The sequence below is a fragment of the Octopus bimaculoides genome, chromosome 2 (genome assembly GCF_001194135.2).
Source record: "Octopus bimaculoides isolate UCB-OBI-ISO-001 chromosome 2, ASM119413v2, whole genome shotgun sequence".
Taxonomy (NCBI): Eukaryota; Metazoa; Mollusca; class Cephalopoda; order Octopoda; family Octopodidae; genus Octopus; species Octopus bimaculoides.
The window spans coordinates 69589317-69604154 of record NC_068982.1 but is presented as its reverse complement, the minus strand read 5'-3'; the positions used below and the strand labels follow the sequence as shown (position 1 = coordinate 69604154).

Genomic DNA, 14838 nt, shown 5'->3' with positions numbered 1-14838 from the left:
AAACAGAAACTCTAGTATTGATCATATGTAGTTTCAAATTTTGGCACAGGGTCAGCAATTTTTACGAGAGGGATTAAGTCGATTACATCGACCCCAGAGCTCAAACGGTATTTATTGTATTCACCACGAAAGGACAAACGGTAAAGTTGGTGGATCTATTTCAAAACAGGGGCACCAGTTTTCATTCATGTTTTATCTAGTGTTTTTGGTACCGAAAGACTTTCAAACTTCGTATACTTATCTATTTTGTGTTATAGAACAGAAAAAAATTTTGTATTCGAATTTATTTCATGTAAAAAATTGTCCTATTTCGATAATTTCTACTAATCACTGACGTCTATTCAGTTAAAAACAGTTAGCGCTGTAACGGTGTATATCGTATTAATCCCCTAACCCTAACTCTAACTAGACTGTTAACCCTAACCCTAAAACTAGAATCCGAACTCTAAAATTGTTACACAGCGTAATTTATTATATAAACAATATATGCGTATAAATTACGATTAAACCGGATGAAATATGTCACAGGGAATAACATTTTTATGACCGCCCAGCAGTAACTCTATTCAGCTGAATAAACGTCAGTGATTGGTTGAAATTACAGAAATACGACAACTTTAACATGGAATAACTTGCGATGTACGTTTTTTTGTTAAGAAGACTAAGAGTAAAAGATGTTTTATATGACACATTCTACCAGTGTCCCAAGTTTCAAAGTGTTTCGTTAAGAAAATACTGGTGCCCCCGTTTTGAAATAGATCCAAGTTGATCTCGGCGATATGTGAACTCAACGTAAGGAATGCTGCTAAGCATTTTGTTCGACGCGCTAACGATTTTGCCCGCTTGCCGCCCACGCATTGGTCAGATATGACTATCAGTATTTCGTTTTATTTCATATATGACTATCAATATTTCCTTCACATCGCGATTATTTTGCAGGGAGTAGCTCTAATTACTTCACATAGCGGTTATAGAAACAAAAATGTTCCTAGTACTGAAATCAATTTAGCTACTCCACAATATAAATAGGTATGTATATTTGTGTCTATGTATGTTGATAGAGTTAGTTTGCACCAATCAGAATGAGAAGCTAAACATTTTAAATTTTATAGTACAAAAAAAAACTAAAAGAAAAGAGTAACAGCTTAAAAGGTACTTAATAAGTTAAACAGACAAAAAAAGAAACAAACAAACAAAATCTCAAAAATAACTTCCAACAGAGAATGTAGTAAGCCTGCTAATCATGCCACTGAATAGGTGAAGAGAAACCAGGTTGAATATCATAAGTGATTTTCAGTAGGTTATGAAACAGAAAGAAATCGCGCTGTGTGTGTGTGCTGGCTGATAGAGAGATTTCACCGTCTCTTCCAACGTAAACAACTCTCAAGGACATCAGTGAATATTTTAGATAACCTAGATTGTTTATTTACTTTCAGTACAATCGTTATACACGCGCACACATCTTTCTGTTTATTTTCTACTCGTTTCACGCCATGCTGGAGCACCGCGTTAAAGAGTTTTAGTCGGCTGATACGACCCCAGTACTTATTTTTAAAAAAAAGTATTGGGGTACTACTAAAGCAGCGCGGACCCGAACGCGCAGTCGCGCTAGCTAGTCTTGAGTGGTCGATCCTAACCCTAACCCGCGTGTGCAAATGAATGTGTTTAGGGTTAGGGTTAGGATCGACCACTGACGACTAACTAGCGCGGACGCGCGACTGCGCGTTCGGGTACGCGCTGCTTTAGTAGTACAAAGTATTGGTACTTAATTCAAATAATTAAACCGTTCTTTGTTGTTCCAGCATGGCGGAAACTTTTAGGGGTTTCATCCAGAGGTTGTCACCTCACTGGAGCACCAAACAATGGTTTCTTTTTTAAGTGGTGGGGAGAGAAAATAGATGTACATTGATAAATAAAAGTTTCAGCCAGAGGCTGTGGCCATACTGGAGCACCAGATAATGGCTTCTTTCTTTTTTTTTTATGTAAGAGGGAGAGAAAATAAAAGTACAGTAAGTAGAAGTTTCAGCGTGAGACTAACCGCATCAAATAGTTTAATTCTTTTTTATTATTATTAAGTAGGGAAGTACATTGTTAAGTTAATGTTTAACCCATTGTTATGTAATTTATCTCATTGATGCCGACCTAATAAAATAATACTTTATTCATTGTAAGAGACTTGTTAAGTCGATAGACAAGCGTATATTATTAGTAGAATGAATGGACATTCATTATATATTTTATTTGTTTGAGTCCTGGGACTACGGCCATGCTGGGACATCGCCTTCAGTCGGACAAGTCGCCCACGTACATATTTTAAAGTTTGGTATTTTTGTATCGTTTCTTTTGCTGAAAGGCTAAAATACGGGGACATAAATAAACTAACACCCGTGAGGGTCACTAACACACATTTGACATACGACAGGTTTCCACATAATTCACACACAAAGTACTCGTCGACACGCGGCTATAGTAGAAAGCATTTGTCCAAGGTGCCGTGCAGTGAGACTGAATTCGAAACCATGTGGTTTGCAAAGCGAGCAGCACAACCACACATTTGCTTGTTTTTGTTTTTTTTAACCTTTTCTTGGATTAACAGTTTTTAACAATTAAAATTTTCAAGAACTTACGAGACAAACTAAACGAATATTTAATATTACATTACATTAGATATGCAAAATTTTTTTGAAAAACTTGAAAGAAAAGTGGGTTGGATCAAATGTTTTTAAATATACCTTAGTTTAATAATAATAATAATAATAATATACAATGAAATTCAATAACTGACATTTTCATTCGTAATTCTATATATGTTTAAAGCTTGAAAGTAATGTGTTTTTAAATCTATTTTTATAGTCAATATTTATTGATCGTCTCAAGTATAGCTGGTGTTATTAAACAAAACATGTTTTGAATTTGTGTATGCGAAGACCACTTTCAATTTATAATTACTTTAACTTCAAATTATATTCCGAGGGAAAGCTGAAAAGTTCATAGACTGGCTATGAAGGAGTGATGCTAGAAATGTAAAAACTTGCATGTATTAATTTCAGTGCTTCTTAATAACTGCATTTTCAGGGAAAACTGACATCTGATTGTTCAAAGAAGACATCAAAAGTAACTAGTATAGCGACTTCTCTTGGGATGGGAGGAGCGACAAAATTTGCCATGGTGGTATTATCAAGTACCTGCAGAAAAAGAATTTCGCTCTGCTCAAGCTTTATCAACAGTGCAAAAGTGAGGAGCTGAATTTAGGAGATGAAGGGAGAGTCTCGAAAATGACCCAAGGTCTGGACGTCCTGCAACTGCCACCACTAATGAAAACAATGCTATTAGTTTATCCCATGACAATTGAGAATATTCTGCACAATGAACTGGATATGACGATGGTTTCTGCTTGATGGGTGCCACGTCTTCTAACACCTAATCAAAAGCACACCAAATTGAACACATCATGGGAAAATCTGATATTGTTTGAAGCAGATCCAGTTGGTTTGCCTGAACATTTCTTAACCTGGATGAGTGTTGGATTCATCACTAATCCCAGGTTGAGACAATACACGTGGTGGAAACACCCCTCCTCACTAGCTCTGAAAACAGCCAAGATCATTTCAATTGCAGGGAAGGTGATAGCCCGTTTTTTTTTTTGCAAAAGGGATTGTTTATTGACTATCTTCAAAAGGGCCACTGCTAGCACAGTTTTGAAAGACTACCAAGACCAAACACCCAGGAAAACTTATGAAAGGGGTCTTGATTTATGAGGACAATGTTCCAGCACACAAGTCCTTAGTTTCAATGGATTCTGTGCATGACTGTGGATTTGAACTGATTCTTCAGCTTTTGCCCCACATGAAAAATTCTCCATATTTTTCCCCAACATGAAAAATCAAAGTTGGGAACAAGTATCACAGCAATGAAGACATCCTATTTGCTACTGATGACTTTTTTGACCAACAGTATGAAAGCTTTCTTCACCCATGGGATCCAAGCACTGCAACACCGATGGAAGAAGTGTGTGGACCACAAGGGTGACTATGTTGAAAAATAAACCTCATTTGGTCCCATTGAGAGCATCTTGGTCAGCCTATAAACTTTTTAGCCAACCCTCATATATTACTATTAGGCTGGAAAGAAAGTCCTGTCACATTTTTGACATGATCACTGAGAGTATTTTTTAACACTTTGCAATAGACACACCAAACAAATCTGGTTCATTACAGCTGGAGTTTGTGAACTGGGTTTTACCACATACACACACACACACTTTGTTTCCCAATAAAACTATTACACTGTAACAAAACTTTAATTTCGTCATTTGTCAGTAAGTGTTATTTCCTATTCCTTCCTACCTAGAAATCAAAGGAAATGACAACTATTTCCTTCAAACCTTGCTTTTGTGAGTTGGACATCAATGTTTTGAAACTGACCTATTTTTCCATTACACTTCAGGCAAATTCAGCACTGAATCACTGAAGCAGAAATATTGTTGTAGCAAATATTCTGCTCAATACTATATATTTGCTTGACTTTAACCACTTGAGCATGTCCTCAGTGGCTGACAATATGTGCATCTCTGACCATGAGCAGTGGGGAAGCATCATCATAGCCACATGTTGGGAAGGATTCTCTGGGTTTTGAATAAATGTAACAAAAGCAAAGTTTGAAGGAAATATCAGCCATTTTTCACACTTTCTAGGAGTAAGTAAATAGGAAATGAAAAAAAAAAAAAAGGCATCAGAGGGGTGGCACATACCCTGTGCACATATAGTGTGGCTTACAATGTGTTCCTTACCTATGCTTTCTAATTGAACTGATTTTTTTTTTTTTATAGATACTCTGGTGAAATTAAGTATCACCATTATATATAATCTGGTGAAATTAAATCAACTTGTAAGTAAATGGAACCCTCAAATTCATCACTGTACACACACACACAGTTGCATATGTATGCATGCATGTATCCACCCACACGTGTCTATGTGCATAGATATACCCTGATCTATACATAGATGAGGGTCGATTCATATGAAAAAGAAAGTGAACAAAACGAAATACTTATAGAAAACATTGCATTGAATTTGAGAAGCGTTTCACCATTATAGGTATTTATACTCCGGTGAAATTTTAAGAAATGAATTCATAAACAAATGCATTCCTCAAATCCATCACTGTACACACAACCAAATTTTCATCACCTCCAGCCACTCACCCAATGAGAATTTCTGTATAATTTGGTGAAAATTCATTCAGCCATTTTCCACACACACAGACAAAGACAAGTGATTACAAAACCTTACTTTCGCTCATGCACACAGGGTACTAACAGTTGCTACCCAAGGACAAAAATAGTGTTACACAGTGTTATTAATAAAGTTCATTTAAGATAAAAAAATAATTATTAAAAAATAGACAAAAAGAAAGAGACCAAAAGCATTTTACTAAAAATGGTTTTAATTTATTGATATGACAAAAAAGAAAAAAAATACTGAATATAGACATTCATACAATTTCTATAACAGCAACTACCGATGTGCATCACAGCCCGGAACGAGACTTTATGAAACACATCTGTTGTTCGTACACTTCCGCACCACAAGGGAGGTCACTGTTATACATAACACTGTCTACATACTGGGTGGATTATAAATGGGTCTATTTATATAATATGTACATGATGATAAAGCTTTTTATGAGCCACCCTGTGTAAGTCATACATACACACACACACACACACATATATATATATGTATATATATATATATATGTACTTCTGGATAATTAGGAAACAATGTTTATAATAAAATTTAATGTCACTTGAAATATTTTTCATAGAAACAATTTTTGATTCACAATTAAAAAAAAAACCCTTCATTTTCTGGAATCTTCATCTTTGGCATTAAAAACCTAAAAGGCTAGCATATGCATACATGTAATATATTTATATATTTACACTTTATATTGGAATCACAGCCTACAATTATGACAGTGGGAGAAGATATAAGCAAAGTGTTGTTATTTACACTGTACGACATAAACAATGACATCCCTTCTGGTGCAAAAGTGTATGAGCATCACACATCCAGCCACCAGCAGAAAGAGGCAAGGCTTACCAATCACAAGATTATATAGAGACAAGCATTTTCTTAATCTATAAATAATAACCTACTAAATACTCAGATCTTACATATTGATTTTTGCTTTTCTAAAAGCACGACCTAATGCTGCGAAAACTTGGAAAAAGCTGGCGAAAATAATATCAGATCATGTTTTACTAAGCAAGTTAATAAAATAACAATGTAACAGAAATTGCTTAGGAAAATCTAAAATGATAGATAAAACTATGTAAAATTCTTTTGTGGATAGGGGAAGAGAAAAAAAAATGGTTAGATGTTTAGATTTCCCCTAAGTGTCACTCTACTAAACCATTTCAACTCTAGTTTTTAAATAGGCCATATCTGCTTTAAACTGGCTAGATCAAGCCTCTCAAACCTAGTCTATAATGCCATTCTAAAATTAGACAATCACATCATTAAAATCTCAAAGTTATGAGAATGCATGATTAATTCAAAACAATGTGAATAAATAAGCATTACATTTTACTGAGAAATCTGTGAATGCTAAAGGGCTAAAAGAAAGATCACAACAGATATTTTAGAATCAGAAAAAGAAAAAAAAATGGAATGGTGAAGCCTGTAATGCCTGGTCTTCAGTCTGTTCGTTCACAACTGTCCCAAGGCTACATAATTTGTAGGCCTGGACAGAACATGAAACATACCAACAGAAAATGCCATACAACCCATCACTACAGGTCAGTGTGCAGTATGAAGTGGCTCTATCTGTCAGGTAGAGACATGGTAAAACTGGAGCAACAGAATCTGTGGCCCATACCAAGTAATGTGGCTAGCTACCTGTGTGCCATAAGACTTTTTGATCAGAGATGATCACTGAGTTATAAGAAACATCTATTGTGTTGAATAAGATATATTTAAATTTAACTCTTGAGGTAATATATTAATTATATCACCAGGAATTTATGGTTTGGGAGAAATTTAAGAAAGAAGATTTACAATACATAAATAAATAGGTATGAGGAGGAGAGTGAGCTTTACAACTAAAGTATTTAAAAAAAAAATTCATCCTTAGCTGTTATTAAAAAGACTTTATTGTATAATGCTGAAACAGGTTTTTCACAAAAATATATCTTTAAAGAGAACACAAATAGAGTTAACTTTTGTTTCACTGGGTAGCAATGACCAATGCACCAAGACCAAATGCTGCAAATACGAATCCTCTCCACAATCTGTCTTCTTGGACTTGTTCAGGGAAAAAGTCAGAGAAATTATCCTGAAAAGAAAAGAAAACAAAACAAAAAAATGATTAATGTTTTTCATCTAGGTGCAAGGACAGCAATTTTGAGCAGGGAGGAAAGGGCATTATTCCCACTCTTCTAAATGTGAGTAACCATACAACTGTTCTACAAGAACCTCCTTATCATTCTTCCCCCATCCCTTCTTTCATACATTAATCCCTCATCTCAGAAAATGCCATCCTAAGCTTTGTGGCCTTACTGGCTGCATGGCATTCTCACTAGAGCCAATGGCATAAAAAAAAGTACGTAGTACACGCTGTAAAGTGGTTGGCATTAGGAAGGACATCTAGTCATATAAACGGTGCCAAAGTAGACGCTGGAATAGGATGTGACCAACTGACCCATCAGATCCTGCCAAACCATCCAATCCAAGCCAGTATAGAACATAGATGTTAAATGATGATGATAATGGTGACAGTACTTGCTTGGTATTTAATCTTATTCTCTGAAATGAAAGATAAAGCTGACTGACATAATTTAAACTCAGAATGTAAGAAATCATAAAAAAATATGGCAAAGCATTTTCTCTGATGTTCAAATGATTCTGCTAAACCATCATCATAATACATTAATATAATTATAATCCTTCCCACATTAGGCACAAGGCCTGAAACTAGTTGATAACATCAACTCCAGTACTTGACTGGTACTTTATTAAATTGACCCCGAAAAGAGGAAAGGCCTCAGTGAGATTTGAACTCAGAAAGTAAAAATGTCAGAAGAAATGCTGCTAAGCATTTTGACTACCACACTATTCTTCCTGCTCACAGTCTTAATAACAGTAATAAAAAGCTCAGTTTATCTTTTATTAAAATACTTCAACTTCATGAAAGAACTAAGGAACAAGAAAAAAAATTTAAAAAATAAAAATAACTGCTTGGGTGCAATCTAAATGACTCGGACCAGGAGCAAGCACAGAGCCTCAACTTTTGGATACACAACCAAAAATGTAATCGGCTCAACTAAACACCCAATCCTTTTAAGTTAATTATGCTCCTTTGTTTAACATCTAATTTTCCATGACAGAATGGGTTTGGATAGGGAATTATTTTGAGGTAACTGGATGCACTACCCGCTGTCAATCCTTACCTGCTTTTGGGAAATGGATTTTTTTTTTTAATATTCTAGAAGTCTATGAAAGCTCAAAGCAACTGGTCAAAATGTCAATATCACCAGCTAACTCAAGTAATGACACATTTGAAATTATAAACATTCATGCACTAACATACACATTAAATATACACACACAAGTGTAGGTGTGGTTGTGTGTTTAAGAACTTTGCTTCCAAACCACATAGTTTTAGGTGGAGTCCCATTGCATGGCACCTTGGGCCAGTGTTTCGCACCATAATCTCAGGCCAATCTCTGTTAGTGGATTTGGTAGGTGGAAACTGAAAAAGGCATGTCATATATGTGTGCACGTGTGTCTTTGGGTTGACATTGCATGAAAGTCATACAGTGTCATCCATTTCCAATATTCTACAATAACATGTCTGGCCATGGGGCAACATTACCTTGCCTGGAAACAGGTAAGTGTTGGTGACAGGAGGGAATTCAGCCACAGAAAATCTGACCCGATAAACTCCATCCAACCTTTGTAAGATGGAAAAGTATATGTTAAAACAATGATGATGATATACATGATGGGCTTCCTGTTGCTTCTCTCTACCAAAATATTTCATAAGGTATCACAGAGAAGGTCCAATCCCCAAACTGTAGTCAATACCAAGAAAATCTGTTTCTATTAAGAGAGATCATAGTTGTACTATCAGCCATGCTTAACAACATTCAAGTAACAAACTACAGGAATAACAATAATTATCCTGATTTGTAGTAATTCAGTAACAGGATGCCATAATACATGGTTAGTATTCTAATCGGCTATAAGCACTCATTTAGATAAACTAAAAAAAAATATATAAACAATTTTCATGAAGCCCTAGACTACAGTCAGCTTTAGTATTTCATAATTTAGTTCTAAGTGCACATACATATTCAGCATATTAGGTAAATAGGGTGTGATAAGATCTTGGCAAGAGAATTTTAATAGGTAGGATAGACCAAGGCATTAAACACTGTATTTTTACTAACAATTGAATTGATTAGATTCATGAGAACAATGGAAGACTAGTTACAAAGAACATAATACTACCATTTGGGTCAACAAAACAAGTTTCAAATGTCACGTTTTTGTACATGTGTGTGTTTACATATATCATCATTTAAATCATTTAATGTCCATGTTCCATACTAGCATACACACACTAATCCCATTTTTAAAAAAACCATATTTCTGTTCAAGTCTTCTGCCTTTAATAATTCATGAGGAGCATATAGCATTGAGAGGATCCAAGCAGTAACATATCTATTCAACAACCCATTTTGACAGATTTGAATGTTAAATATCTGACCACTATCATTTTTCACCACCAGTGAATGCTTTTTCCATTTAGGTATGTGTATTTATAACATGATACAACGATGTAAGAGGACTGAGACACTAATGTTTCAGCCATGTGTTTTCTCAGTTGAAGTTATCCCACAACCAGACAAAACAACTTGCTAATACATGCAGCTGTCTGCTACATGGAGTACACATAGAACAGTGAAAATTCTGTTGCTGTTTCTATTAATTTGAATACAATGAAAAATTTCAGAAAATAAATTAACATGAAATTTTAATAGGATTATGTTGAGATATTGTCAGATACCCTTCCTGTTGCAAGCCTTCACCTGTTCCTAGATAAGATAATATTTTTCTACGGCCCACCTGTATGACAGTGAACCTCATTTTACAAAAATGTGATGACAAAATAAAGAGACACTAACACCCAACCACATCCACGCACCCATATGTAGACATAAACCCACACCCACCACACTTGAAACTTGAGCAAATGTTTTGCTAAGAAAGAGAAACCACAATCATCTTATGATCAGAAGTACTTTGATATGCTCATGATTCTGCCAGGTCACCACAGCCTTAAAAATTCTCATAATAATAGATCACAATGTTGAATACCAATAATAATTTCTAAAAGCTACTAGTTTATCAAATTGTATTCAACTTTAAAATCTTTTACAAACCCAACCATCAAATAATTGTTTTCAATGGTGGAACTTGAAGTACATAAATCTATAATACCACGTAAATATTGGTAGAAAAAGTTGAAGGCTACTTGTGGGACATGAAACCAGGTTTGTAAATGTGACAGGTGCTCTACCATTGGACAAAGCAACCCTTTGGAATTTCTTTTGTAAATGGTACGGTTAACAGCAAGATTACTGAAGCTCAGTTACTCACAATCTCGGCTGCAATGACGATTATTCCAGAAAATTGTTCAAATAAAAGGGTATAAAATAGTTAATAACCATAATCCTATAGGCTGTTCAGATATCCCAAAAGACTTCATGCAATATCTAGGTGAGTCAGTTTAGTAGAAACCATTCCTGTCTCTGATATACAAACTAAACCCTAGAAGTTAACAGAACAGGATATTGTACAAAGCTATCTCTGCTTATAAACTTATCTTCATGATTTAATATCCTTGTTCCATGCTGGCATGGGTTGCATGGTTTGTCAGGATCTGATGGACCCAAAAATCACATAACGTATTGCTATACGAAATCCACCCGTGGTAAATGGACAGGCACTTGAGAAGTTTCACGATTCTGGACACAACATACAGGAGATAGTCTTGTCGTTGAATTACTGATCTATCCCCATCAGTATCTGTTATACAACAGATGCTAATGGGGATATAACAGGCTCTACACCGTTGGTGACAATGCACTTCCAATTCTTTCTTAATTGGCCCAAATCGTTTGATTAAATCACTTTCCTAAATGAAACAAATGTGGACAACTTGTTCCGAAACAACTCCGAATGGGGAACAGTTCTCAAAAATAACCCCCAATTGTTTTCCTCCAAAATTCCCATGTCCTCGGAGTCTACATAGTCAAGGTATATTTGTAGATGACTTCATTAAAAAAACATCCACTTTCTTCAAAGTTAAGATGAATTGAAGTGAACTCCGGTGAATCTCCCCCCCCCCAAAAAAAACTTTCTATATTCGGAATCGATATGATATAACACATATTCGTTGAAAATTTCATTAAAAAAATATCCATTTTTCTGAAAGTTATGATTATCCAAAGTCGGGGGGTAGGGACAGAAATTTGGGTAAATTTTCAGATTAACACCCGCAAGATTTTCACTAGGGTGTTAGAGTTAGGGAATTCCGTCCCTAACCCTAACACCCTAGTGAAAATCGTGCGGGTGTTAATCTGAAAATTTACCGAAATCTGTAAGAGGCTAATGCAGTTTCGCACCTCTCCTTGAAAAGTGCATTAAATTTTTTTTCTTTTTTCAGATTCCTACGTTTTAGATGTCGGAGATTACGAATATGCAATTTTTTTTTAATGCATTTCTCAAGGAGAGATGCGAAACTGCATTAGCCCTATCTGTAGTTATGCACAATCCGTGTCCATACTAGTATTTGCGTCTCTTTAACTGTCTGCTTTTGTCGTCATTTCAGTCACGTCGCACCTGACTCACTCACCTACACACAATCTCTCTTTATCTCTCTAGTTCACACTTCTTTCGCTTTTCAACTTATTGGATACGGTTACATATTCACGCACACAAATCTACAGGCTACCTCATGGTTGTGTATGTGAAAAAGAGAGAAATTATGTGTACACGTTAAAAATAAAAACCTAAATTCTCTAGCTATGTTATAAGCATTGTAGATTACGAATCAGCAAGAAAAAATAATTTATAGTAGGACAAAGTATTTTTGTTACCCCTCTCTATTTTCGAAAATTATTTTACCATTCATACTTTTAAAAATCAGACACACACACATTCACTATATGAATACACATTCGCCATAGAAATACATTACACATTATCTCTCTCGTGTGTGTGTGTGTGTGTGTATATATATATATATATATATATATATTGTATTTCAGGACGGTCGTTTTTTTTATTGCCAAATAAACACACTATATTTTTCTTCACTCATTTATTACTGTTATTTTAACTCATGTCCAATCTTTTGTCACACATCTGTGACCTCTTCAGCGACACTTTTTTGTTTTCGTGTGTGTTCTTGCTCTACGGTGTAATTAGAGTTAGAACACGCGAAAACGAAGTGTCGCTGAAGAGGTCACAGTTTCGATGTGGGAAAGACTTCCTTTTGTACCCCGCCACCATAAATTTTTTTTTTTTAAATATTACACAAGGTGGAAAATTGATTTCCTACCATGTCTTATAATGTTAAGAAAGTCATAAAAATTAAGAATTTCTATTAAAAAAAACTTAATTTCTATATTATGTATATTCATGTCCCAATTTGCCTAACGTTAAGGCCTAAATTGCCTCGCTCTATGAAATTTGCCCAACATTGGGACATGAATATACATAAATGAAGTTTTTTTTTAAATAAAAATTCTTAATTTTGATGACTTTCTCATTATTATTATTATAAGACATGGTAGGGAATCAATTTTCCACCATGTATGTTTTTTTTTTAATTTAAGGGGTGGGGGTACAAAAGGGGCCCGAAACACCGGGTGTGCATATTCTTTACCTTGGCCGAAAAAAAAAATATATATGGCGTACGTGTTTATTTGGCAAGGAAAAAAAAAAAAATGACCCTCTCGAAATACAATATCTGTTTCAACACACGATTTCACACCACGAATCTTGCAAAATGAATTGATAAACATGGTGCTCCAGCATGACCACAACCGCATGGCTGAAACGAGTAAAAGAGAAAATATACCGGGACCACTCTTCTTGAATAGTACCATATATATATATATATATATATATATACACATATATATATATGAGTACACTTTTTTGTTCGGATATATGATACATGTATTTATATACACACACACCGAGGAACACCATATACATTCAGGTCATCTGGCTAATTTACAATTTCGTATAAAACTATATCTCCGGTTAAGATCACGAGGAAACTAAACAATAGAACGTTATAATCGGCATTTCTCGGTAAGTCATCCCTTCGTATGCGTGCGTGCGTGCAACAAAGTAGGTGGCACACCCAGTATTTAATGGTTAAGAATTGAATAAATATACGTTAGAAAACTACTCTCATTTCCGTTTTCTTGAATCATATATTGTAAGCAAATTTTGAGTGTACCTGTTGGAATAAAACCATTTTAAACCTATAAAATGATATTGTTGAAATATCTGTCACGTATGTGACGGAAAAATATAGCCGATTATCTCGGGGAAATTTCAAAACGGAATGACTTCGATATTGAACGTTCCGAGAAGGGGGGGAGCAAATCATGTGAGTCTCGTGATTTGCTGATGATGATTTATGGAAACTTAATAAAAGTGAATTAAAGCAAGCTTAATTATAAAATTATAGCTATTAATTAGTGAAATTTCATTCAAAAAGAATTACAAATTAATATTTACCCATCCGCCAGACTCAATAATCCACTTTCCTAGTTTTTTACCAACGTATCGGCCTGTATATAATGCAATTTGATTACACTTTTCCGGTTTTTGAATGTCATGAAAATGTAAAGCCAGTCTAGCGGCGAACGCATAAACAGCTACAACACGACCCCAATTAATTTGTCCGTCTTCGAATATTTCATCTGTTACATATGTAAAGGAAATGAAAAGATTCATGTCGTCCACTTGGAGTCTATTTATCATAGTTTTAAATAAAATGTCGTGTCGTTTTGAAAGTTCTTGTACCGTTCTTCGCATCGTTTTGCAATGACGGTTAAGTGGCTTCTTTCCTGGATTAATGAAAAACTGTATGACATCATCGGCAATATTTTCAGCATCCCTGCAAACTCTTTCTAATTGCGTTGTATTACCTTCTAAACGGGCTGATTCGGCATCGCCGGTTTGACCAATATTGTTAAGTCCTTGAAAACCGGGAAGTTGTTGAAAACGTCGATTGATGACTGCGAATGGAGAGCCTACTCTACTACGTTCATAATCAGTAGTCATTCTTAGAACAAAATATCTTAAATTTTCAAAATTAATTTTTGTCAGATATCGCTGTTAGATCAATGAATACATACGTACGAGGCAAATCCCTCTATTATATATATAGAAGACAAAAGTAGCAGCAGCTGCAGTGCTTGCCAATTAGAATGTGTTAGCCAATCAGAATGCGTCGATTTTCCCAACACTCTTATTTTATTATATTTTATTTTTAAGTGAAACAAAATTTTCTGAGGGGAAAATCTATCAACACTAAAATTCCAGGCGGAAGGACCTATTCCTTTGTAATACCTGTTTTTGGGTTTCGGAAGAAATTTATGAGCACTAACCTTCTTCCTCTGGCTAATATATATATATATATATATATATATATCAAGGTGGTGCTCCAGCATGACCACAGTCCAGTGACTGAAACTAGTAAAGGGATATATATATATATATATATATATATATATATATA

At 35.0% G+C, this 14838-nt stretch overlaps 1 protein-coding gene across 1 annotated transcript; it reads right to left on the bottom strand.

Annotated features, from left to right (window-relative positions):
• Nucleotides 1-5430: 5430 nt before the first annotated feature.
• On the bottom strand, nt 5431-14491 carry LOC106869231 (anti-apoptotic protein NR13). The gene is made up of 2 exons (XM_014914880.2): nt 13833-14491; nt 5431-7341 (listed from the first exon to the last, which is right to left on the bottom strand). Exons 1-2 carry the CDS (start codon nt 14379-14381, stop codon nt 7234-7236), a joined length of 657 nt encoding a protein of 218 aa, XP_014770366.1. The 5' UTR covers nt 14382-14491; the 3' UTR covers nt 5431-7233.
• Nucleotides 14492-14838: the final 347 nt, after the last annotated feature.